Raw genomic sequence first — 26,321 nt, 5'->3', positions numbered from 1 at the left:
TGTTGAACGTCGACGTTGCCAGCCCTGGAGGACGTGTAGACGTTATTCATCGAAATAGCCTATTTCGATGTCTCCACATCGAAATAGGCTACTTCGAAGTAGGCTTCACATGTAGACGTAGCTCTAGTGAGCAGAACAGAAAAGATCTAAAGCATATGATAGATCTCTAAAAATTGCATACTCCTACCTTTAAACTACACTCTCAAATAATAGTAGTATGACTGTCCAACATAAAGTTACTCCTCCAATGTAACTATGGTTAATGTGCATGTTCTGTATATTGCTAAGGTTCCAAAAATTACTGTTGAAAAGCTCGAGAACAACAAGAAGTCTTGTGGCACCTTATAGACTAACAGATATTTTGGAGCATAAGCTTTCATGGGCAAAGACCCACTTCATCAGCTGTATGAGTTGGGGGTGCATCAGATGAAGTGGGTCTTTGCCCATGAAAGCTTATGCTCCAAAATATCTGTTAATCTATAAGGTGCCACAGGACTTCTTGTTGTTCTTGAAGTACAGACTGACACGGCTACCTCTCTGATACTTGTTATAAAGCTGTTTATATAGATGCTACAGAAGTAACCAAATATTGTTTTCCTGTTATTCATACTTTATAATTTGAATTTATGCATAAATTACAGCTGCTAACATATCATAAGAATCTGTACAAAAATAAAGGCTTATCAAATATTTTCCTGTAGCTTTGGTTTACGTATGTTAACACTTTAAAGTTCAGTGGGTTAAAATCTAAAACTCCATTATTAATAAAATGTAATTTAAAAAGCAATAGAATAAAGGGAAAAATGTGTGTTTTGTAATCTTAGTCTGCTGTTTTAACTCTTTGTGTTTGAACCTTTTCTGTAGAGCACACCTGTGACACCAGTACAAGTACAGAGCCAGCAAATGAGTTTGCAACAACCTTCTTCGTACCAAGCACCAAGTCAACATTGTGAGCAAGTGAAAAAGCCTGGACAGAACTTCATGTGTCTGTGGCAATCTTGTAAAAAGTAAATATCTATTTTATTTAACAACAGTTTACCAACATATTGCAGAAGCTCTTGTTTGGAATGTGGTCCCTGAAAGTACTCTCTGTTCTCTGAAGTGCCTGTACACTGTATCAGTTGTCTGATGAGAGAAGAAAATATTAAAATTTCAAGACATTGGAATTGAGGTAGAGGGAGTGCAGTTTTGCAGGTTATCAGTACCCTTTTTCAGTGCAGCTAATATACTTTGTGACTTGCTTTTTATTTAAAGTTACTTCAGTGAAGACTAAAATATTTATGTGCAGTTTTGTAAGTCACAATAACTACATTCCTTAATTTTGAAGATCTCCATTAAAAGCATTACTGTTTTTCTTGTTACACAGATAGCTTTGAAATGTGGAAGATGTTTCCAGGTTTGCAACGAGTGTGTAACTTTTATGTCGTAGCCAGATTGCTGTTTGGGTTATGATTAATTTATTAATTGAGTGGTATAGGGATGTGCAAGTAATTAAATGAGACAGACCTCTGACTCAACTGGCCTACACTCTGAAATAGACAACACAGCAAGGAATGGTTTTAATAAAAAGCAGGGCTGAGGAAGAAGGTTGTGCTTGAATGTGGATTACAGAAGTGTCAGATCATAAGCATGCTACACATGCTTCTTAATGGTTCTTTTTTGTAGTGAGATTTAGGATTAATGTCTGGAATAAATACAGGGGTGGAGCTTAGTGTTTGAAAGCTGAGAGCAAAATGTAATGGTGACTTGGAAGGAAAAGAAGAGAGATTGCATGACACAGGTTTAGAAAGAAGATAGCAGTGGCGTGAGCAAAGGTGTGAGCACATTTAGGGAGAGACAGAGAGAGCATCAAGGAAATGGAACTGATTCATCAAAGTAGAGTAGGCTTGCGGGAGTGACGTGCAACTAGGAGAGAGACATTGGCAGGTGGAATTGGTTGACTCTGAAGGTGAGGATTAGGAATACAGAAAGCTAGTTACTGTTGATCTACCAAAAATTTTTGTGGTGACTTCACTTTGATATTAGCAAGACATGATGTGTGAGATGTCTTTTATTGGACCAATGTCTGTTGGCATGAGAGACAAGGTTTTGAACTTACACAGAACTCTTCTCTTTTGTGGTATTCTTATTTTTTTTCTCTAAGACATGATACAAAGCCAGTTGAAATCAGTGGAAAGACATCAAGTGGGTTTTGGATCTGTCCTCTGAATAATTTTTTGTTCTTATGTGCAGTTAAACAACTGCCATGTTTCCACCCAGAAACATTGGTAGGTTATGCAATTCCTATATTTACAAGGCTTTTGAAGGTCTTTGAGGTCCCTTTGAATGACAGGTACTATATAAATTTAAAATAACATTATGAACCATTATAGAAAGATTAATTCAGACTCTCTTTAGAATGTCTTTTTTCTCTTTTTTTAAACAACAAACGTATCCATGGAGCCAAGATTCTCAGCTGATATAATCTTGAATGAATGGCATCCAAGGTCCTTATTAATTACTTGATTAGCAAAGACTTTCTTTTTTAAAAAAGCTCTGCTATTACGTCTGGATTGTATATACTATGAGTACAGTATACTTTGATGTGTGATCCTTTTTATCCAATGGTGTTTGCAGGAGCCATCCGTCCACACGTTTGTTTCTCAAACATCATATTTGTTCTAGTAGTTTTTCACTGTTGAAGTCAACCATTAGTGTTTATTTTGTTTTAATATGGTTGGATACATTTTCTGCAAAATATTCTGTCTACATATTCAATGTTGGGTTATCTTCTGTTTATTTTATTGCGTAGAACTTTCTCTTGTATTTGTGCTTTTTATTATGAGTTTTGGGATATGATCCTGCAGTTTTAAAAAGTCCTCTCGTGCACTTGGAAGATGTAAGCAATACTTCTATATGAGTGGGTCTGCATATTCATATTTATGGATAGTGTCATCTTGTGGTGCCTTATGGTAGAGCCTTCTCCCAGCAGTGACTGTTAAAGTGTCTTCATGCCCCAACCCCTCCTCTCAGCATCTCCCAAAGTCCTTAGAGCAAGGTTTGTAAGGGATTGTGAGCACCCTTACCACCTCAGTGCCTTGCATTCATATGACTGTTGGGTAGTTTGCTACTGTGCTGGATAAGGGGCTTCTGTATGTTTTTCCCCATTCCACTGATCCAGCAAGTGGTAAGAAAAATACCTCAGGACAGAAGGAGCATGATCTCACTCCAGGCTTGAAGTGCCAGCAGTAGTATAGCTATCTCTTCCACCTGTTTGGTGGAGTCTTCATGTATCTTCCTCTGTTTCCAGATCTGTTGACTCAGCAGAAAGGGAGAATACTTCATCTGGATCTGCCGTCCTTCCATCTCATGACTTAGAAACTATGTCCAATTACCTATCTATTCTTCAGTAGTCTTTTTTATGTGGTTGTTCAAGATACGCTGATTAATACAATGAAGCAGTGACCCAGAAGATGTTACATGTCAAAGTGGCCAGACTTGTGACTTGGATGACTGGCAAGAACATTTCTCCTGTTTCAACAGTCATACTCTGGGTTCTATAATATTAGATATTGAGTTGTGTAATTGTTGTTAAGGGTTCATTTGGCAGTCATTGCTGCCTGTCATACTTTAGTTGGTAGCCAATGGCTGTTTTTACATATTATTATTAAGACTTTTATGAAGGGCTTGTCAAAGTGGCATCCATCTTCCTTTGAGAGCCTGTCCATTCTTGGTATTTCAGTTTGGTTCTAGTCATGATAGTGAAACCACCCTTTGAACCTTTTGCTGCAATTTCTTCACATTAGTTAGCTATTAAATTGTCCTTAATTGTTCCTACAACATCTTACAGGAAGATGAGTGAACTAAATGCTCTTATTGTTAATTGTCCGTAAAGATAAGGCTGTTTGTTGGCTTGATCCAGGTTATTGTCAAAGATGATTTGTGATTTTCATGTCATTCAGTCCATCAGTTTGCTGCCCTGCCTGACCACAGTCTGGTTGGCTTTGCAAACTTTAGGTGCAAGGAGGCCCTTGTTTGTTACTTAGATAGAACAATTATCCTGATTGCTTTTGTTTTGTTTCTTGTGCTGAAAAATCACATTGTTTCCAAAGATTGAGGGGCCTCTGTAAAGGGGCTTAGGCTAAAAAGGAATAGAGTTTGCTCAGATTCATGGCCAGGTTTCCCCACTCTGCAGCAGCTACTCAACAATTACTATGAGATTAGGGTCATGTTCTGCCCCAATTTTTTACCAGATTTGCCTGTAATTTTGTGGCATGCTCTTTTATTAGGATTGCTATTAGGGTCGTGCGGGTTGATAAGTCTATCAGGCTATGTCTACACAGCAGAGCTATTTCAGGATATTTCAGTATCCTAAAAGAGGTACTCCATGTCTTTGACATGCACCTGCTGTTGTAAAATATTTTTCTGAAATAACAGGTGCTCTATTTTGGCATCCCTGTAGTTCTCATTACAGGAGGAGTAAGGCATTTTTCAAATAGCACTCTGTTTCAACATATGGTGCTGTTTATGATTCAACATGTGGTGATCATTTAAGCTCTGAATATTTGAGCAAGAACCAATCAGACAAGCATCTGAGACAGAATATTTTCTGCCACCTTAGAGGCCTGTTAGACTCCATGTATTGACACATTTCCAGTTGTGGCCATCCCAGATGTTTCAACAGGAGACTTAAAAACAAAACAAAAACCCTTCCAAAATACGCTGCCCAGGGTAGGGATAGGGGAAAGAATCCCTTCTTTACCCCCCTTGGTGGTCAGCTGAATCCTGAAGCTTTGGGAACCTGAGCTTTAGGAGCATGGATAATGTAAATGAAATGGGCCCCATTGCTGCTGAACCATGCGCCCTGTTATCATAAGCAACGCATCAGACAGGTTCACTCATAAATTTCTCTAGCTCTGTCATAACTAATTAGCTTACTCCCACAATTCTTACTGGGAGGTTGTTCCCAAAATCTCACCTCGATGATTAGAAACCTCCTAATTTCCAGCCTGAATTTGTTCATGGCCAGTTTATATTCCTTTGTTTTTGTGCCAACTTTGTCTCAGAGCACAAATGCCCTCCCCTAATTTGTTTATAGATTCAGATGCTGCTCAGCTGATTAGCAGAGCACCCACAGTGGGCAGCATGTGTTTCTATTGGTGGTGCAAATGCCTTGGTGCACATAACAAAATTTATTCTGTCCATAGATGGACAAAATTAAAGGGAACCCTGGCCGAGAGTGGAACTGGTCACATGCCCAGTGGCTAGGAGCCTGGCCACTGTCTGCAGCGGAGTCCAGTGGTTAGAGCCAGTAGCAGGATCAACTGTTGTGAAGGGAGGCTGGCAGTTGGGAGAGAGCAAGAGACCGCAGGAGCCATTGGCCATCCCTGGTCCAGCTTTCTGCCTCGTTCAGGACTGGTCTGGTCTTGAGGGTGCTGAATCAGGGAGGTCCAAACTACAGTGTTTTTATCTCTTGTAGAGTGTATCTCTTAGAGAATATTTTATCTTTATGCAAAGCCAAGTTACTATGTAAAGCCAACTATGAATACAGTTGCTATTAAGTGCTTTTTATATCATCATCATCATCAATAACCATGGGCTCAGCGCCCGTTGATGTCTCATGCCTCTCTCACTATTTCCTTCCATCTTTCCCTATCCAGTGCAGAGTGGCTTAGTTTCTGTAGACTAGCTCCACACCAATCTACTACATCATTTATCCATTTTCTGTGGGGTCTGCCTCTCCTATTTGAATTATCCATTATGCCGAATATTAGGGTCTTGATTTTTCATTCATCGTTCATTCTGCAAATATGTTCAGATAATTGAAGCTTCTATTTTATAACCTTCTGCATCAGGTTCTCTTTCAGCTGTATCTTCCTATATAACTCCTCATTGGTGACCGTTTGCATCCATCCTATTCTCAGAAACTTTCTATAACAACTTCTTTCGAACAGCAATATTCTTCTTTTTGAATCTTTCGTTATCACCCATGTCTCACATCCGTACAAAATGCTGCTGAACACACACGTTTTCAAGACACCCAGCTTCGTTTTTAAGCTAGTTGCTTTGCTTTTCCAGATCTTATCCATCACCTTCAAACTCACTCTTGCTTTTGCTATTCTAGTCGCTATTTCCTTCTTACAGTCTAGATCATATGTTATGTTGCTCCCCAGATATGTGAACTTCTCTACATTTTCGAGTTCAGTACCATCCACACTGATCTTCCTTCCTATTTCCTTATCTCCAAATACCATTGTTTTTATCAATTTTCGTAATCAGTCCGTACCACTCCCTTCTTCGTTTAACACCCACACCGTTTTCGCTAGCTTCTCCTCATCTTCCTCAATGATGACTATATCATCCGCGAACCTCAAGTTGTTAATTCTTTTCCCGTGCGCAGATATCTCTTCTACCTCTTCCTTGATCTTGTCCATCGCTCTCTCCAGATGTGCGATGAAGATACTTGGTGATATTGGATCTCCTTGTCTCGTACCTCTACTTGTTTTAAACCAACTTCCCAGCTCCCCACATGTTCTCACCGCTGCCTCCGCATTATTATTGATATCTTTCACAACCGTATTAGTCTGCTATCCACTCTGTATGCCTCCGATACCACCCAAGTCACTTTCTGATCTACACCGTCAAATGCCTTTTGAAAATTGACAAAGCAAGGGTATAGTTTTTTGTTCTTTCGTTGACCTTTCTCCGCTATCAGTCTTAGTGCCAATATCTGCTGTATGGTACTTCTGTCTTTTCTGAACCCTGCTTGCTCATCTGCTATATGTTCTTCTATCTGCGATCTTATCTCTCAGTCAGTATCATCATCAGCACCTTACCTAGATGACTCGTCAGGGCAATCGTTCTGTAGTTCTTACACTCCAATGTACTTCCTTTCTTGGGTATTTTCACTAGCACAGATCTTGTCCATTCCTTAGGTGCCCTCCCTTCTTTCCATGCTATATTACATAGTCGGTGTATTTCCTGAATCATGCTTTCTCCGCCATATCTGATCATCTCTCTCGTGATCTTATCATTACCAGGGCTCTTGTTGTTCTTTAGTCGTTTCACTGCTTTTTCTACTTCCGCCTCTGAAATATCGGTCTTGCTCTCAATGCTCTGGGGGGATATCTCTTTCAATTCTTCAATCAGTCCTCTGAGACACTCTGGTCCAACTGTACTTTGTATAGATCGGTGCAATATCTCGTCCATCGCTACACAGTCTTCTCCCTGTTCATGAGCACTTCTTCATTCTCATCTTTGATCGCCATCTGCTTCGGTTGCCATTTCCTATTAATATTCCTAATTGTTTTATACACCTCCCTGGTCTTACATTTACCGTAATACCTCTCAATATCTTCATTGCTCCTCTAACCATTTCTCCTTATCCTTTCTGGCTGCTTTCCTTACCTCATTGCATTTCATCCTGTATTGCTGTTCTGCCGTCTCAGAAACATCTCTTCTGACCTTCAACGCTCTTTTCTCTTGAACCAACTTCAGTGTGTTCTGGGTAATCCACTTCTTATTGATCTTTTCTTCTGGAGGAGTCTGCTCAATTGCCTTTTCTATAGCGATGGTATCCCTGTGACTCTCTCTTATCTGGGTCTTTCTCTGTGAAGATATTCTTAATCTTCTCGTCAAGCGCTGTTGTGTATGCATTCCCTGTTTCTTCCTCACGTAGCCTTGCCACATCTCTTCTTTTTTTAAACTGTGTCTTACATTTTCTTTTGAGTTTTATCTTGATGTTTGCGATCACTAGACTGTGGTCTGAGTCTATATCTGCTCCTTGGAAAGTTCGGCACTGCTGTACTGATGTTATCCATCTTCTTATCAAAATCATATTGATCATGTTCTTGGACTTCCCATCATTCAGTCGCCATGTCCACTTCCTACAGTGCTTTTGTTGGAATCTCACATTGCAGATCACCATCTCTTGCTCTGTAGCAAACTCTAACAGCTTCTCACCTCGTTCATTTCTTTCTCCATATCCAAACCTTCCCATGACTCTCTCCCCACCTTCATTATCTGTTCCAGCCTTTGCATTCCAATCTCCTCTGATGATCAACACATCTTTCTTCGGTATCTCCTCCACCGTCTTTGTCAAGTCTTTATAAAATAGCTCAATCTCTTCCCCCGTACTGTCCAACATGGGTGCATACACCTGAATGACTGAGATGTTGAACGGTTTTGCTTCGAATCAAGCGACCATCATTCTTGCACTCACCAGTTTGTATCCTAATAATGCTGTTCTAGCCGTTTTGCTAAGAAGGAATCCAACTGCTGCTTCATGCTTCGTTTAGTTTCCTGACCAAATGACTTTGCAACCGCATCTCTCTCCTGATCGCATCCAATGCATCTCTGCCAGTCCAAGTATATCACATCAATATTTCTCCATTTCCTTCCGAAGCAGCTCTAATTTTCCAGTTGCCCACAGTGTTCGGACGTTCCATGTTCCAATGGATAGCATATGTGTTATGTGTAATTTTCTTTTGGTAGCCAACTTATCGACACAACCCTGATCGCTTGATTGGTATCATGGACCTTGTTTATCCGGGCGACGTCCAAGCCGACATCTTTTAACATGTGGTTGTACTGGCATCAGATTTAATTCGTGTTGTTGTTTGATGGTCAGCGCATCGACACACATCTGACCAACCCTCCTCCTTCATCCAGGCTTGGGACTGGCATGGAGCTCTCAGTAGCTTCATGGCGGAGTTTGCTTTTTATAGCTATACCTATAGTTACACAATGACTTTTTTTCTGCCTTTTTGGAAGTTGATTTAGCCTGCTACTTAGGTTAAGGATTAGGTTAAAAAAGAATCTGTCATTCCCCTGAGCAAATGTTATGCATAAAGCTTAACCTATATCACGAGATAAGTCTTTGTTAATAAAGCAGTGAATCTACTCCTTGTTCCCATGCAACAAAAATTAAAACTCCAGCATGTGTATCTCTCTCCTAATGTACCCATCGTGACCTATTTTGTTCATAACCAATAAGATAGTAGTTTAAAGGTGCATTTATCAAATAGATTATAATTACTGTTTTGCAGTACATTTTAAAATATGTTGTAAAATCATTATGAAATGCTCCTTTGTTTTTGGTAGCCACTTTACTAAGTTAATTCAGTATTTGAAATTTTTTTTATTTTGAAGAATGTTGAGTCAGTAATTAGGAAGCTTGCCAAATTTCATTTGTTTTAAACCTAATACAGTAAACTCTTCCATATCTGGCAACCTTGGGACCGGGAGCTTTCCAGATATTCAGATATGCTGGTTATCAGAGAGCAGCTCAGGAGGCACTGATGGGGCTCAAGAGTGGCACAGGCAGTGGGAAGAGATAAAACTGCCAGATCCCTGGCCGGGGCAGGGGAAATGCTGGCAGCTCTGGAGCCAGGGACCCCACCAGGGCCAGGGGAGCGCAGGCAGCTCTAGGGTTGGGGACCCGCCCCCCTCCAGGAAGCACGGCAGCGCCAGCAAATCTGGAGCGGGGGGGCCCTGAGATCACTGTGAGTCCACAGGAGCATTAGCAGAGCCGGGACTGGGAAGTTGGCCAGGGCTGGGAAGCCAGCTGAAGGCACACCAGCCACACCAGAGCTGAGAAGCCAGCCAGGGCTGTGGAGTGCTGCGGCTGGGGAGCCGACCAGAGTACGGGGGAATGCCAGCAGCACCACAGGAACATCAGCAACTCCAGGGCCGGGGAGTGCCAGCATCTTCAGTACTGGGGATCCCGCTGGGGGATGGCGGCGTGTCAGCATCTCTGGGGCTGGGGACCCCAAGGGGGAACACTCTGGCAGTGATGGCCAGGAGTGACTTACAGTCAGTTTTGCTCTCATAATAAGTGGCATGTTTGTGCTGGTTTTCTGAGATTTCCAGTTGAAAGAATACCAAATACAAGAGTATTTGCTGTATGTTTGGAGTTAAAAGGACATCTCAAATCATTACAAGCTGGCATAACTTTGAAATACCTAAAATAACTTCTGAGAGAAGTTTTGTTTCATATAGATTCATGCTGCCTCAGTGTTGAACACAATTTTTCAAAGAATCATATAAACTAGACTGATGTTCCATCCAGTCCAGTATCTTGTTTCTGATGGTGGCCAGTACTAAATGCTTCGAAGAAAGGGGCACAAGAAACTCTTTGGGACAATTATGTCATAACCTGGTTAGCAATTTTTTTACTCACTGAAGCATAAGGATTTATGGCTTTTCTGATATTTTTATCCTATGTAATCAGACAGCGGCCATTCTCCTTATCTTTATAAGGTTCCAGTTCCAGTCTTGCATATACATACACATTCACCTTTGAACAGAGCAGAAGCCTCATTCATTTCAGTAGGACTACTCACATGTTTAAAGTTAAGCATATATATAGATATGTGCAAGATTAACATCTTAGTCACTATTTTAAACACTGTTCCCTCTAATTTTTTTCCATCTATGGGCAGAATAAAATTTGTTGTGTTTTTCAAGGTATGTGCGGATTTGAACCACCGATAGAAACACATGCTGCCCACTGTGGGTGGCTGTGGGCACTCTGCTAATCAGCTGGGTAGCACCTGAATTTCTCCTGGGCAGCTGCCTAAACAGTCAGCTTACAGGGAACACTGTTATTTCTTCTAGTGCTTGCTCATATCTTTTCAAGTTAGGTGTGCGTGTGCACAGCTGTCAGAAAGTTTTTCCCTAGCAGCTACCAGTCAGGTCAGCTGGGGAACCCTCTGGAGTAACACCTGTGTAAAGCCTATATGTGACCCTGCCAATCTGGCAGCCCCTCGGTTCTTTTCTTACCACCCGTGAGGCTGTTCCTATCATGTGGCTTAACTACCTGTTGCTATGCCACAGTTCCCACATTCTGCTCCTTTCGGATCCCCAGTCCAGGCTCCATGGAAGACACTTTCTTCATAACATGGACGCCAGGACTACCTTTCCTCTATTTCCCCTTCTGCACAACATGCTCCTCTGGACTCACAGGGATAGGGTAGATGTAATCCTCATTGATGGAACTCTGTCCTTCTGCCCATTTGACTTCCCCTCTTTCCAGACCTCCTCATGCAGAACCAAGGTCACCTTCAGCCTTCATCACCTGGACCGCCAGTCCCTTCACCTCATGACGTGGTGGCTTTGGGATTGAATCTGGTTGAGCAGGATTGCTCTTGGCCAAAGCAGTGGGTTCTCCTTAGAGAACAGTTCTTGCAAGTTTCTACATGACAGTCTTACCTGGCAAAATGGACGTGCTTCTCCTGTTGGTGCAGTCAGCAAGATCTCATACCGGGGTCTACCTCTGTCCTGCAGGTGCTAGAATACCTTGTTACCCTGAAGTAGGAAGCCCTTGCTTCTTCCTCCATAAAGGTTCACCAGGTGACCAACTTGGCCTTCCATCCCAGGGAGGGCAGGTACTCTGTTTTTGCACACTCTATGGTGAGGCATGTCCTGAAGGGCATGGACCAGCTTCACCTGCAGGTTCACCAGCCAGTCCTGGCTTGGGACCTTAACTGAAGCGACAGGTGCTTATGCCTCCCTTCCACCTTCAGACCTTTGGCCAGTTGTACTGTCCTCTATCTCTCCTGGAAATTGACCTTCCTGGTTGCTGTCACTTCTGCATTCCTGGTGTCCAAGCTCAGAGCCTCATGTCAGAGCCATAAGGACAACGTCCAACTCCACCCTCACCTTTCTTTCCTGCCAGTAGCAGTCTTCAGGTTCCATACTAGCCAGGACATTTTCCTGCTTGTTTTCTATCCTAAACCTCATAGCTCCCAGCAGGAGCAGCAGCTACACACTGTCAATGTGAGTTGGGCACTTGCCTTCTATATCAACAGAACCAAGCCCTTCTATAAGACCTTGCAGCTCCTTGTGTCCATCGCTGAGTGCATGAAAGGGCTCCTGGTTTCATCACAGTGCATCTCTTCCTGGATAATATCCTGTATACAGGCATGTTGAGACCTCACTAAAGTTTTCCCACCACCTGTCATGGTACGCTCTATGTGAGTTCAGACCTGTTCAGCTGCCGCCTTGGCACATGTGCCTCTGCAGGGAATCTGTAATGCTCCTTGGCATACTTTCATGTCTCATTATATGCTATTGTGCAGCAGTCTAGATGAGATGCAGCCTTCGGGGCTGCTGTCTTTGGGTCAGCCACACATTTACTCTGACCCCTCCTCCTGGGTTTAGCTTGGGAATCACCTAACTCAAATAAATATGAGCAAGCTCTGGAAGAAAAACTGTTACTCGCTGTTGTAACTGTTTTTCTTTGAGATGTGGTATTCATATTTATGCAAAACTCACTCTCTCCTGTCCCACTGTGGAGTGGACAGCAAGAAGGAACTGAGGGGGTGCCAGGTCAGCTGGGTCACATGTAGGCTTTGCATAGGCATCACTCCAGAGAGCTCCCCAGCCAAAGCAAATGGTAGTTCTTTATTATTATTTTTTTATTATTAGTTGCTAGGGAAAATCTTTTGTGGGCACCTAACTGGAATAGATATGAGCAACACATCTCAAAGAATAACCATTACAATGGTTAGTAACTGTTTTTTTCCAAATTATTGTCCTCAGTGATATCTAGCATCAGTGAGTTCCACAGGTTAGTATTGCACCATGGAAAATTATTTCCTTTTTGAGTTTTCAAGTTGTTCCTTAAAAAAAGCACCCAAATTTCTGTCTCTGGAAGGAGCAAACCTATGCTTCCTTTCAGATCCATTTCTTATCCAGTGAGCTCCTGGTGGTGGTGTATGCATTTCTGCTGTTACCCAGGTTCCCGAGGAAGCTGACAGAGGATGTAGATCTGGTCATCATGATAGTCTCGGCACAAACCTGACAGTTCTCTTGGAACTTAAGCATTCTCACCATCGCTTTACTTGTGCCTGTAATTGTGTTTCTCTGAGAAATGGTGTTTTTAGGGGATTCTTACTGGCAAAAATGTAAGTGCAGGTTGTAGGCAACCTCTTCATGCCCTTGGCTATGGGGAGTGAGAGCGTCCTTAAGACTCTGGTACAGTCCCAATGGACACTTGATTGAAAAGTATCTGCTCTTGCATGCATGGGGTACACATGCACCAAAAGTGGAATCAGACAACACATCTCTGAACCACAGTTACTATGGGATACCTCATCTTCTATCTAGATATTGTTATAATTCTTTTTTTAAGTATTTTTTCAGTGTATTTTTATTATACCAAAGTGAGACTTACTGGCTTTTACTTCCCAAGTTTACCTCCTAACATCTCTTTATCAAAGATGTGGTACAAATATTTGCTACTCACCAGTCCTCTGGTAGAGTTGCTTATAGGCCTGACAATGGGTGGTGGGGAGCAGAGGAGAGGGGCAAAGGGGGCAGTTGCCACTGGAGCTCCAGTTGCCACTGCTCTAAGTTTGGCAGTGGCTGTGTCCAGAAATCTGGGCTCCTTTGAATTGCCATGGCAGCAAAGGGAAGCGGTGGCCAGCACTGCAGTCCAAATACCCTAGGCCCCACCCCTTCCACCTTGTTCCCGCCCATTCTGGGACATAGAGCTGGAGTCCTCCTCCCACCTTTCCCTGAGGCTCACAGAGATCTCTTGACACTGCTGGTTGCTTATTTTCAAGAGAGATTATACATATTTGTTTGCAGTTCATCCACTTGATTCTTAAATCCTTTCAGCACTTTTGAATTAATAATGTTTAGTCCTTGTGACTTGTTCCTCTTGTCATTTGTCCACTTGTTCTTCCACCTTCTCTTTGAACACCTCAGTCTAAGGTAGTACCTCATCTTCATCTTCATTAGCTTAAAAGAGTTGAGGCAGATATCTCCTCAAAATCCTCTGTAGTGCAGATTGATGCAAACTGATTGTTTTTATCTCTGCTATATGCTCTCCTTATTTAATTCTTAAGAAGTCTGTAAGTCCAGCAGACACATAACATCTTCTGCAGCGTTCCTGCTTCTAATATACTTTAAAAAACATAGCAGTTTGTTCCACCTTTGATTATTACAATAGTTAGAGTTTCTTAGAAGTAAAGTTCGCTATAAAAATGCTGGTATAAACTTAGCTGTTTTACTGCATTGCAAGTATAAAAACAAGAAGGTTCTTGTAAATTGATAATTATCCATTAATTGGTCTCATTCACTTCACTTAGCAATTTTTTTGCCTTGAGATATAAACCAGATAAGTTCAGAATGATACAAAATTAATAGGCTTTTTTCAGTTGAGTGGGTTGGTATTTGTTGATGTTCAATTAAGTAATAAAATATGAGAAGAGGTGAATTTTGGTGTAATCATTTGGGCTGTGTCTAGTCTAGCCCCCAGTTTCGAAGGGGACATGGTAATTAGGGGGTTGGGAGATTAATAATGAGGTGCTGCAGTGTACATGCAGCACGTCATTAGGCTAAATCTCCCCCGCAACATCTTCGAAGTGTCAAACTTCAAAGTGCTGGCTGGCATGTAGCTGCGGGTCAGCCGTGGGTACTTCAAAGTACCTGTGCTCCTTCGAAGTCCCGTTTACTCCTCAAAATTTTGAGGCATAAAGGGACTTCAAAGTTTGACACTTCTAAGTTGCTGCAGGGGAGATTTAGCCTAATGAAGTGCTGTATATGCACCACAGCACTTCATTAGTAATCTCCCAACCCCTAATTACCATGCCCCCTTCAAAGTTGGGGGCTAGTCTAGACACAGCCTTGGTGTAATCATGTGCATGTTTCTTTGGGGATCTGTTCCTTTAATTGAAAATGTCTAAAAAATTAAATCCTTCAAATAAATATTTTTGCATGGGACTGTCAGACTGAAGATGTCAATGCATTCCTTTCCTTTTCTACTAACTTGGCTGCTGTGTTCAATAACTTTTCAGAAGTCCTCTGAAGTTTAATATACCAGGGACTATATAAATATTACTTTTTATCATTAGCGTTTGTTTAACATGTATCCTGTGGTAGTACCTAAGGGTTATCAACAGGTTGACTAAATGACTTATTGTCCTGGCCCACAAAGAGTTCTGATTTAGCATCTGAAGTGAAAGTAAACCCTTAAAGCTTCTCAACCGCCACTGTACCATGTAGCAGCCAGGCTGCAGCAGAAATGTTGCTTTTTTCTTTGAAGTTCAGCTGTCTGGAAGTGTTCTTTATTGTGAGCAGCCTAGTTTTCACAGCTGCTACATCGTCTCACACGTGGGAAAGAGATGAGCAGCTGCTTTTGAATTGTTTTATATTTAAAAAAAAAAAACCTAAATCATGAGAGGGTGGCACATTAAGGAAACTCTAGTACATCAGGCCATTATAATAGTCTAACAAAGGGTTAAATAGCTAAACAAAACTCTGGAGAAAAGAGGCTGAGGCAAAACTCTTCTGTTGATGCCATTCTTGGCACCTTTATTTGTTTTTATTGTTGTTTAAAGAATAGACGTTACTGTGTCCTTTTAGTTATGATTCTAAATGATATTTTAAAGTGCTGCATCAGGTAAATCCCAACGGTAATGTTGCTGTTATTAGGTAGTTAATTCCTTTCAGATTTGATGTAAAACAGTGGAACCCTGTAGCACTTTATCTCCCTCAACTAAAAGGTCAAGATTCCTATCAAGTCTTAACAACACTTCAGTAAAGTAGCGTTAGGGGATGCTATTGGTGTGCGGATCTCCCACAAATTAAAATTAAAGTTATGTGAGACATGGCTACATCCTGTCTAAACTCTACTGCAGTCTGAGTGGACATAGTTAAATACATTTAGGTTCTCGCTGTGCTACAGATAAATCCATTTCAGCCATGTCAAGGAATGTCCATATTGTGACTAGATCTACGACACAATTGTAGTTTCATATGGTGCCTTTGTGCCTCCCACTTTGCTTTGATGGTGAGGGAAGGAGCTCTCTCCAATTTCTGATATTGTGCGAATAATCAGCTTTTTATGGGACAGTCAATTTGAAAGTTGGTATTATCACATTCTGCCATGAGCCAGCTGCAGCAGGACATGAAGCCAGAAATTCCTCCTTTATCTCCTTGTCAGGTTAGTGGCAAAGTATCTTCTTTACCCCTTCTCCCAGCAAGAACAGAGGGGGAGGAAAAAGGTGATAATCCCTTTGGAATGTGTAATTTGACACTTATCAAGAATATAATTGCCATGTTCTAGGGGGTTATCACAAGGAACTGAGTATTAAAATGAGAAGAACGGTCTCTGAGTGAAAGAAATTCTATGTCTGGCAACTATGTAGGGGTGGGTGAGACTAGTATGTGTATAGTAGGGTCTATATGTTTACTACAAATATATCAGAGTGGAAGGAAGTAGTGGGGTGAATAGTGTGTACCAGGGAGTGACTGGTTCCAGTAACAGCTAATCTAGTGTCCATAAATTGGCAGATATTGAGGTGAGTGCAAATAAGCTAGGCTGAAGTTTGTTTGTCGTCATTAGTGAATCTCTTGCTGTAACCCCCTTTTCAGAATAGCTGAATTCAGTGACTCTGTGAGATTCAGGAATTTAATATGGGCTGATTCTGATAGTCTTGAATACATTCTTCTAGATTTATTTTAAAAAGCATGTTAACGCTGCTCTACTGATTTTAAATTCAGATTGAGGTGATAGTTCATCTCAATTAAATGATGTATATTAAAATACAGCTTTTCTGTTTATTCTGTTATTTTAAAATATGATATTTAAAATGTGTTAGCTAACATGATTTAATGAAACACTTTTTATCTATTCTAGAAAACTTACATCACTCATATTGGCTATGTCTACACTTGCCCCGAACTTGTAAGAGGGCATGTTAATCAGGGTGATGGGAGATTACTAATAAAATGCTGTGATGAATATGCAGCACTTGCTAATTCTCCCCCATGGCATCTTCAAAGTACCGGCATGCGGGCACTTTGAAGTGCCTTTACTCCCCAAGAGAAGAGGCACTTGAAGTAGTGTGGGCACTTTGAAGTGCCCGTGGCTACACAGCATGCGAGCACTTTGACGTCTGACACTTTGAAGTTGCTGCAGGGGGAGAATTAGCCTAATGAAGTGCTGCATATTCATCACAGCACTTCATTAGTAATTTCCCATCGCCCTGATTACCTTGCCCCCTTAGAAGTTTGGGGCAAATGTAGACATAACCACTGAGTAACTCCTTACAAATAGCTCTCCACTGCTTTTGACAGAGCCACTGAAGGGTCAAGATACTTTTCATCATGTGAAAAAAATATAAGAATTTGGCCTTTTAGAAGGAAGGTGAAGCTTTTCATGTAAATACACTGCAAAAATTTGGGACTTTTATAATTCTTAACACTAGATGGAATTTTGCTATGATAGAGTTCCCTGTAAACAGGTTTCTCTGGGTCACATAAAATCTGTTCCTCTGCCCCCGCCAATGGTACTGGTGCTGGGGGTGCTATCATACTTGGCTTGAAGTGATTTAAATTATATACAGAGTGTACAGTTTGGTTCAATGACTCTCAGTACCCCCATTATACAAATTGTTCCAGCACCTCTGATCACAGAATGAATTCATTGTATGATATGCCTTGTTAGTGTTTTCACCCAGGAGAGTGTTTACATGTATGTTATAAAACTGAGACTATACCATACTACATTTTATAGCACAACGAGAGACCATTTATTTATACTAATGCAAGTATCACCATTTACTTTGCCATATTGTGTATATTAATACAAATATACCCAAGGTTAAAAATATCTTGCTTTAGATTTTAAAAAGGCGGTTAAAATTAATAAGTAATAGTTTTTAATCTTCCATAAGAAATGAAAACAGGGCCTCAATAAAACATAGATACTAGGCATCCCCTGTCTTAAACATCCACTTTAAAATATCCCCAAAGTGTCCCTTTGTTCATTCTTTAAAGGCCCATCTCTACATTGCAGCTAATTTTTGTTGATCCCTTTCACTGTCAGTTAAGATGTGTTTCAGTGCTCATTATACAGTCGTTAGCTATAGCTATATAAAACTACAGTATTAGAGGAAGGAAAAATCTCTGTGTACTAGATGCTGTTCACCCATACAGCAGTGAGGCAGCAGGTCTGTGACTGAAGCCTTTAGATACTACCACAATACAATTCAGCATCATCATCAAGGTTTTTTCTTGTTAAAGCAAAATACAATCTCTGCATGGTACTTGCTCTTTGGGATTCCCTTATGGTAAGCTTGTCCGATATTGATACGAATTGATTTTGTAGCCTATATTTTAATAGCTTATTTTTTCTGAGTCAGTTGTAAATTCCTACAGATAAAATATAAAGTGCCCCCATGTGGTAAGTAGCAGTATCTCAGATCAGTTGCATTGACCAAATCTTAATATTTTCCCTCATAAAAATCACTTAAAAGGATCAAGTTAAAGGAGGAGTCAGCAAACTGCAAAACGCAACCCCCATCCAGCACATTAGGGCTTTTAATCCGGCCTTGAGGATTACCAGTCCAGTAATTCAGTGGGTCTGCACTCCTGTGCTACATCCCTGCAGCCTTGAGGGGTGAGGGAGGCGTTCTGTACTGCCGTTGCTGGTAGGCGCTGTTCCCACAGTTCCCATTGTCTAGGAATGGGGAACTACAGCCAATGGAAGCTGTGGGAGCAGTGTGCAGAGGCACATTCCCCACTCACTCCCAGTAACTTCTGCTGGAAGTGCCAGACACTTCTGGGAGTGGCACAGAGAAGGGGAGGAGGAGTTTGCGTTAGCCCTGCCATGCTATGAACCAAAAGCTGCCCAGGGTAAGCGGTGATGAGGCCTGCCATTGCTGGGAGGGGAGAGGAGAGGAGAGGAGAGGAAGTGGTTGTTCCAGGGCTCAGCAGTTCTGAGGAGGGGGTCAGAGATCCCTACCACTGCTACTGTGATGGTATCCAGAACCCCAGCCCCCCTTGAATTGCAGCTGGAGTGCCACACCAGGTGTTCCGCAGGCCTCTGAGGACTGGAAGGGGGAAGGAGAGTGCTGCCATCCAGGTGGTACTGAGGGCTGTCTGCCCCTTGCCCTTCCTCTCTGTCTGACACCCTACCCTTTCTGGGTGTACCAACTGCCCCACTTTCCCTCACACACATATACCTTGCCCTGGGCCCTGCAGTGGCTGTCAGTTGTACTGGCCAGAACCTGAACCCTTCCCACACTCTAGCCCCTGCTATTCCTCCAGCACTGCAACCCCAGCCCTGAATCCCATCCTGCACCCCATCCCTCCACACCAACTCTATATTCATGACCCCCTGTACACTTTCCCTACACAAATGTGGCTTGTGGGCCAAAAAGTTTGCATACCCGCAAGTTTAAAGTATATGTAACTTTTACGTTATACGTCTGTTTTGAGATCACTGTTATACAAAGATGTGTTAAAAATTTCTGTTTTTCTGTTCCACTGAATTTCCTCCCTTTTGTGTTCATACCGGCAATACTATCTGTACATATTTTTTTTAATTTCATTTTTATGTAAAAACTTATTCACAGTAAATACTCTAAAATTAAAATTAAAATAGACTAAGGAAAATATCTTGTGAAACTGAATGAGAAATAATAGATCTCAAAGATTCTTGTTTGAACTTTGAGGGCATATTTGTGTATTTTAGTTAACTTTAAAACCACTGTTAATTTTCATTGATGGTAAATATACACAATCCATTTTAAAATGTGTACATGGTAAACCCAGTTGGTGTCCCATTATTTGAGCACAGACTGATTTGAATCAGACAACAAAGCTTTTAAATATTGTAATTGACTGCAATAAGTCAGGTAGACAAAATTGCAGATATGCACACTGAAATATTAAAAAGCATATAAACAAAGTGTTAATAAATGTGAGTAGCAGTTGTTTACATTTGTTATTTAATGTACATGCAGGACAATATGTATTTTCAAACCTATAATTTAACATTGCCAAATGATTTCATAGCTGGTTTAAAAACTAAAATCAATACAATGCTGACAAATATGTTTTCATGGGAGATTTACTGAAAATCAGGCTTTACCCTAATCTATTCTTCTAGCATTGTTAACAGATACTGTTGCTTCACATAGAATATAGCAGAATCAGTTATTTCATATTTCTACCTTCTAGTCACATTTTAAATGTTCTCAGTACAAATATTAGCTGGTCAGAAAGAATCCAGGAAAGACACTATATGCAAGACAATTATGTATAGAATACAAGGTGTTTGACATCTTAGTACAGTAGTCTTTTTGGATGTACAGAGAGTTAAAACAAGTAATCTATTTTTCAACCATTGGGATCACTGGATCAATAGGAAAAGAGGTCCTTAAATTTTTAAATAATTGAATTCAACCAAATCAAATTGTTTTTATTGGTTTTTGGTGATAATGGACATATACACAAACTTTTGGAAATTGCTGTGTCTGTTCAGTACACAATGCTTATATCTGTTCATAATAACAAAAGTGTTAGTCAGCATAGTATCCAAGGTAGTATTTCTGCTCTAACATTAACCACAAAAAAGAGCAATTACATATTTTTTTTTACTTTTCTATTTTTAGGTGGTTTCAAACACCATCTCAAGTTTTTTATCATGCAGCAACTGAACATGGAGGAAAAGATGTCTATCCAGGGCAGTGCTTATGGGAGGGTTGTGAACCTTTCCAGCGACAGAGGTTTTCTTTCATTACACACTTACAGGTACAGATTTTCTCATTATTTTTTAGTAAAGTAAAATGTGGAAAAATTTAGTCTTAAGATTTTTTTTCCTTTTTCTCCAATAGGATAAACACTGCTCCAGAGATGCTCTACTTGCAGGATTAAAACAAGATGAACATGGACAAACAGGAAATCAGAAACCTTCCAATAAGTAAGAGATGAGAGCCTCGTTACAGACTGAGATAATAGAGTCAGAAATAACTGAAAGAAGGTTGTAGAGATATAATTTGATGTATCAACTGTTGATCTAGATGGAGCTATAGTAATGCAATGTGAAGTGATGGTGTTACAAAATAGGCAAGGAAATGAGTGATTGTGATATCTGAGATAAAAGTTCATAATGGTCATGTAAAGCACAAGTTGAAAGGTTGGACAAAGCAGTGCAGAAGTGTGAAAGGAGTAAAAGAAGGCTTTAAAAGTGCTTCCACAAACCTCCCACATCTGTCCCTCTTTTCTTGTCTTCCCCTCTGAAACATACAGTAGGGTTGCCAATTCTGACTGCAGCTTTTCTGTCAGGTTTTTTCCCCCAGCATGACATAATGTCATTTTCTTAAAATATCCTATTAAAATCTCCAGGATTGGTATCAGTAGTTACTAGGAGATTGGTACTGATTCTGAGAGACTCCAGCCAATCTTGGAGGGATGGCAACTCTGCTCTGTAGTGCTCAGACCAGTTGTAAATGAGGACATTCAGGGCAGAGGGTGGAATAAAGAACTGAGAAGGAGCATGTTTTGTGCATGGCACAGTGCATAGCACTAAGATCATTGTTGGGAGCTGAGAACAGGCATTTTCAAAGCATGCACCAAGTACACTGTGCTGAGACTGAGTCAGATACTGAGACCCAGTATACTGCCTGCATTGCACAGGCCCGGAAGCACTGCATTCTTGGGTGCAGTTTGGAAAAACCCACGGAGTTGAATGGAGCAGGTCACACTTCTCAGACCTTTTATTTCAGGCTGCCTGCATCTCCATGGTGAGGGGATGTGTTGGGGTCCAGGAAGGGTTACATGTGCCTCAGCCTATGTGGCTGGTGCCACCTTTGGAGCCATCCTGATCAATCACCTCTGTCTCCGTGGGTGCTCTTATTCAGCTGAGAATATCTCATTGATATGAGCGGGCCATTTCATATCCCTCTGAGCCTCTTATGCTGCAGAGGGGTGCATAGATCCTTATCTATACAATGACTATCACTGATTTGTGGAAGAACAGGCTCTTCATATCCACTACCGTGCCCCTTCTGGCATCCATCTGGCAAAGGTATTCCTCATAGCTCTCCCACCTTGCTTCCTCCCCATGGGTCCCCCAAGCTTTCCAGGGAAGTGAAATGCCAAGGAGGAGTGTGGAGTTTGTGTTCATTATGGGGGCTTAGAGGTGCAGGGGACAGGGTGCATTGCAGGTGATTAGAACAATACAGGGATTGGTGGAGAATGACTGAGCTGTGTGGAGCAGTGGGTTCTGAGCAGTGATGAAGAACATGAGGGGTCAGAACAGCATGGAGGGATGTTGTAGCATCAGTGTGGTAGAAAGGTGGGGCACATTTTGAGCTGTGATGTGGGAAAACAGGCTTTCAGCTCAGTCCTTCTAAGTTTCTCACGTCCATTCCCTCCATATCTGTACCTCCCTCTCGAAAATATCCCCAGTGACGTGATAGTGCAGAGACTATCTTGAGTCTTCTCTCTGGATCCTTCACCTGTGGAGGGGCAGGCTAGAAGGGATCACTGAGCTGTGCTGGACACAGAGTTTATTGTTTTAGATGGCATTTGGTTAGCCAATGTCCCCTTTAGTTTTAAATCTTGGCTGATCACACTTTCCTTTGAACCATCATCAGAAAGCTAGCCTGTTCTGAATTGTACTTGTGTCATTAAATTTGAAAGTTACTTTTCCTTTACAGAAGCTATCTGTCAAATGCAGTTTTATTCCTGGGAAGAATGTATTTTCTCATGTTCACCTAGCTAATCCTGTGGAACTTGAGACAGTTTTCACATGTTGAACCAACAGGCAAATTATGGGAGCGTTAAGCACTGAGAACTTCTTCACCTGTGAGCTCTGAAGATATTAAATATAAAAGCCTATCAAGAGTAACGCTTAACAAATACCAGTGCGAGAGAAAGCAGCATAAAGATAATTTTTAATAGTAATATCTTTTCTTATATTAATATATTTTTAATCAATGTAGGCAGCCAACTGCAGGGGGTAGTGCCTCTACTCCTAGAGCACAGAAGGCTATTGTGAATCATCCTAGTGCTGCCCTCATGGCGCTAAGAAGGGGATCAAGAAACCTTGTCTTCAGAGATTTCACAGTAAGGAGAATTTAGATTGTGTATTTGAAATTAAGAGTTGATTGTTTTTGTTTTTAATAGAGCTTTAATTCTTTTTTAGGATGAAAAAGAGGGACCAATAACTAAACACATCCGATTAACAGCTGCCTTAATATTAAAAAATATTGGTAAATATTCAGAATGTGGTCGCAGGTGAGCAATCTTACAATTCTTCTAATGCCCTCTGATAGAATACAGTGTGAAACATGTTACTTCCATGCCGTGTTAGTACCTTTGAGGTTCCAAATAAGATGGATTTTATATTTAATAATTTTAGAAACAATTTCCTAATAGAATTCTGTGATAAGGTGGCTACATGATTAATATGTTAGCGTTTTATAATACAAAATTATAGCAAGGTGATAGCAGAAAGGACTGGGTAAAACTGAATGAAATGGCATTTGAAATTAATTTCATCTTGTACATCTTGCACAAATTGAAGTAAAATGGATGGTAATACAACAGAGGAACAGAAGAGGTACAAAATTGTTTGTCTCTCTGTGTATAAACTGTTTCGGAGAAGAGGTGTCCTCCAGTAAATACATTAGGGGTAATGGAGTAACCTTGGGTGATTTCTCCACATGATTATATTTGTTTACTAAGTTGACTAGAAGCATAGTTACATTAGAATCTCTAAACAACAGGATTACAAGATCAGTGTCTGAGGAAATGTAGATCTTCAAAGTCGTTCTTTAGAATCCAGTAGTGAAAACGAAGACTGCTTTTATTAGCCCAAAATAGGAATGTTTCTGTTCTAAAAAGTATACTTTAGGCTATGTCTAGATTGCAACGAACCGTTGGCAGAAGGTAAGCAAACTGTGGAACACAGGCCAAATGTTGGGAAAATACCCTTTGTTGAGACTTCCCTTCTTCCTTGTGAAATGAGGTGTACAGGATGTCAAAAGAATGCTCCTGACCAATAGATTTCTTCCAACAGATCTTCAGTCTGGATTATGCTCTGTTGCCAGAAGCCTACAGTCTAGGCATAGCCGTAGAGTTATTAAGATGGTGTATAGTTGATTATTGTGAACTTTGCTACTCTCTGTCACTTTCAGAAGCACAGCCTCTTGACATGTTTTTTCATACATAATTCCTTCCCAGGGCCCCAAGTGTAGTTTATCTGTGCAATAAGTGAGGTCCAGCGTTTTCAAACTTGACCACTGATTTTGGCTGCTTCGATTTTTGGGTGCCCAATCTGAGACAACTTAAAGCAGGGATAGGCAACCAGGAAGAGTGGGTGGACTGCTTGACTGTCCTTCCATGTCAATGGGTCACAGCAGCCTGTGGCCCACTGGGGTTTCACTTGTGGCCCCACAAGCCCCCCATGGCTTTCCTCCACCATGCCTCTCACAAACAGGAGCCCCACACTTACCTGCTCCTCTCTCTCCCTCTACGCATTTTCAGAGAGCATGAATTGCCTGACTCTCACGCTGTTCCTGCCTGCCCCTCCCCCACAGAGCTGGAATGTGGTGAATCAGCTGAATATCAGCATTCCAGCTCTGGGAGAACTCCACCACGAACCCTCTATGAGCTCCATGCTAGTCCCAAGCCTGGATGAAAGAGGAGGGTTGGTCAGATGTGTGTCGATGCGCTGACCATCAAACAACAATACAAGTGACATCTGATGCCAGTACAACTAAATGACAAAAGATGCCAGCTCAGATGTCACCCAGATAAACAAGGCCCGTGATACCAATCGAGCGATCGAGGTTGGGTTGATAAGTTGGCTACCGAAAGAAAATTACAACTAACACGTATGCTGTCCATTGGAACATGGAATGTCCGAACAATGTGGGCAGCTGGAAAATTAGAGCTGCTTCAGAAGGAGATGGAGAGATACCAATGCAATATACTTGGACTGGCAGAGATGCGTTGGACAGCATCAGCAAAGATATGCGGTTGTGAAGTCATTTGGTCAGGAAACGAAGTGAAGCATGAAGCAGGAGTTGGATTTCTTCTTAGCAAAACATCTAGAAGAGCATTATTAGGATACAAACCAGTGAGTGCAAGGATGATGGTAGCACGATTCAAAGCAAAACCATTCAACATCTCCGTCATTCAAATGTATGCACCCACGTCGGACAGTACAGAGAAAGAGATTGGGCTCTTCCATAAAGACTTGACAAAGATGGTGGAGGAGATATCGAAGAAGGATGTGTTGATCATCAGAGGAGATTGGAATGCGAAGGTTGAAACCAATAACAAAGGTCAGGAGAGCATCATGGGGAGGTTTGGATATGGAGAGCGAAACGAACGAGGTAAGAAACTACTTGAGTTTGCTACAGAGCATGAGATGGTGATTTGCATCACAAGATTCCAACAAAAGGACTGTACAAAGTGGATGTGATGATGGAATGATGGGAAGTCGAAAAATATGATAGATACGATTTTGATAAGAAGATGGACGACATCAGTACAGCGGTACTGAACTTTCCAAGGAGTAGCTATAGACTCAGACCATAGTCTAGTGATTGAAAACATCAAGATAAAACTCAAAAGAAAATGTAAGCCACAGTTTCAGAAAAGAAGAGACGTGGCAAGGCTATGTGAGGAAGAAACAGGGAATGCATACAGAGCAACGCTGAAAGAGAAGATTAAGAATATCGCCACAGAGAAAGACTTAGATAAGAGTCGCAGGGATAGCCATCGCTATAGAAGAGGCAATTGAGCAGACTCTTCCAGAAGAAGAAAAGATCAATAAGAAGTGGATTACCCAGGAGAAACTGAAGTTGGTTCAAGGGAAGAGAGCGTTGAATATCAGAAGAGATGTGTCTGAGATGGCAGAATAGCAATACAGGGTGAAATGCAATGAGGTAAGGAAAGCAGCCAGAAAGGATAAGGAGAAATGGTTAGAGGAGCAATGTGAAGATATTGAGAGGTATTACGGCGAATGTAAGACCAGGGAGGTGTAGAAGACAATTAGGAAAATTAATAGGAAATGGCAACCAAAGCAGATGGCGATCAAAGATGAGAACGAAGAAGTGCTCATGAACAGGGAGAAGATTGTGCAGCGATGGATGAGGCATTGCACTGATCTGTACAACGCACAGTTGGACCTGAGTGTCTCAGAGAGACCGAGTGAAAAACTGAAAGAGATATCTCCACCAAGCATCAAAAACGATTCTGATATTTTGAAGGAGGAAGTAGAAAAAGCAGTGAAACGACTAAAGAACAACAAGAGCCCTGGAAATGATAAGATCACGAGAGAGATGATCAAATACAGTGGAGAAAGCATGATTCAGGAAACACTCCGACTATGTAATATAGCATGGAAAGAAGGGAAGCCGCCTAAGTTTCCAGTTATTTGGCATGGTTTGCAATTCCACTTTTAAATTAGTTTCTTAACTAGACAGTAACTTAACTGTTATAAATTAAAAACGATCCTGAAGCTTTATGTCTTTTGTGAATAATATTGTGCTTGATACATTTTTAAAACGTTTGCGTAATGTTGAATT

The 26,321-nt window shown here is 41.2% G+C and overlaps 1 protein-coding gene across 1 annotated transcript in view; it reads left to right on the top strand.

The window, feature by feature from the left end:
- The window catches only part of ARID2 (AT-rich interaction domain 2), a 206,922-nt gene that overhangs the window by 177,930 nt on the left and 2,671 nt on the right, over positions 1-26,321 (top strand). The window contains exons 16-20 of the mRNA XM_075014139.1: positions 865-1,007; positions 20,391-20,529; positions 20,613-20,698; positions 22,725-22,848; positions 22,928-23,019. Of these exons, the coding sequence (XP_074870240.1) occupies positions 865-1,007; positions 20,391-20,529; positions 20,613-20,698; positions 22,725-22,848; positions 22,928-23,019 (584 nt within the window). The remainder of the gene's footprint in view (positions 1-864; positions 1,008-20,390; positions 20,530-20,612; positions 20,699-22,724; positions 22,849-22,927; positions 23,020-26,321) is intronic.

Source organism: Carettochelys insculpta, chromosome 1 (assembly GCF_033958435.1).
Source record: "Carettochelys insculpta isolate YL-2023 chromosome 1, ASM3395843v1, whole genome shotgun sequence".
Taxonomy (NCBI): Eukaryota; Metazoa; Chordata; order Testudines; family Carettochelyidae; genus Carettochelys; species Carettochelys insculpta.
The sequence above is the reverse complement of the archived record's forward strand: the minus strand, read 5'-3'. Positions and strand labels throughout refer to the sequence as shown.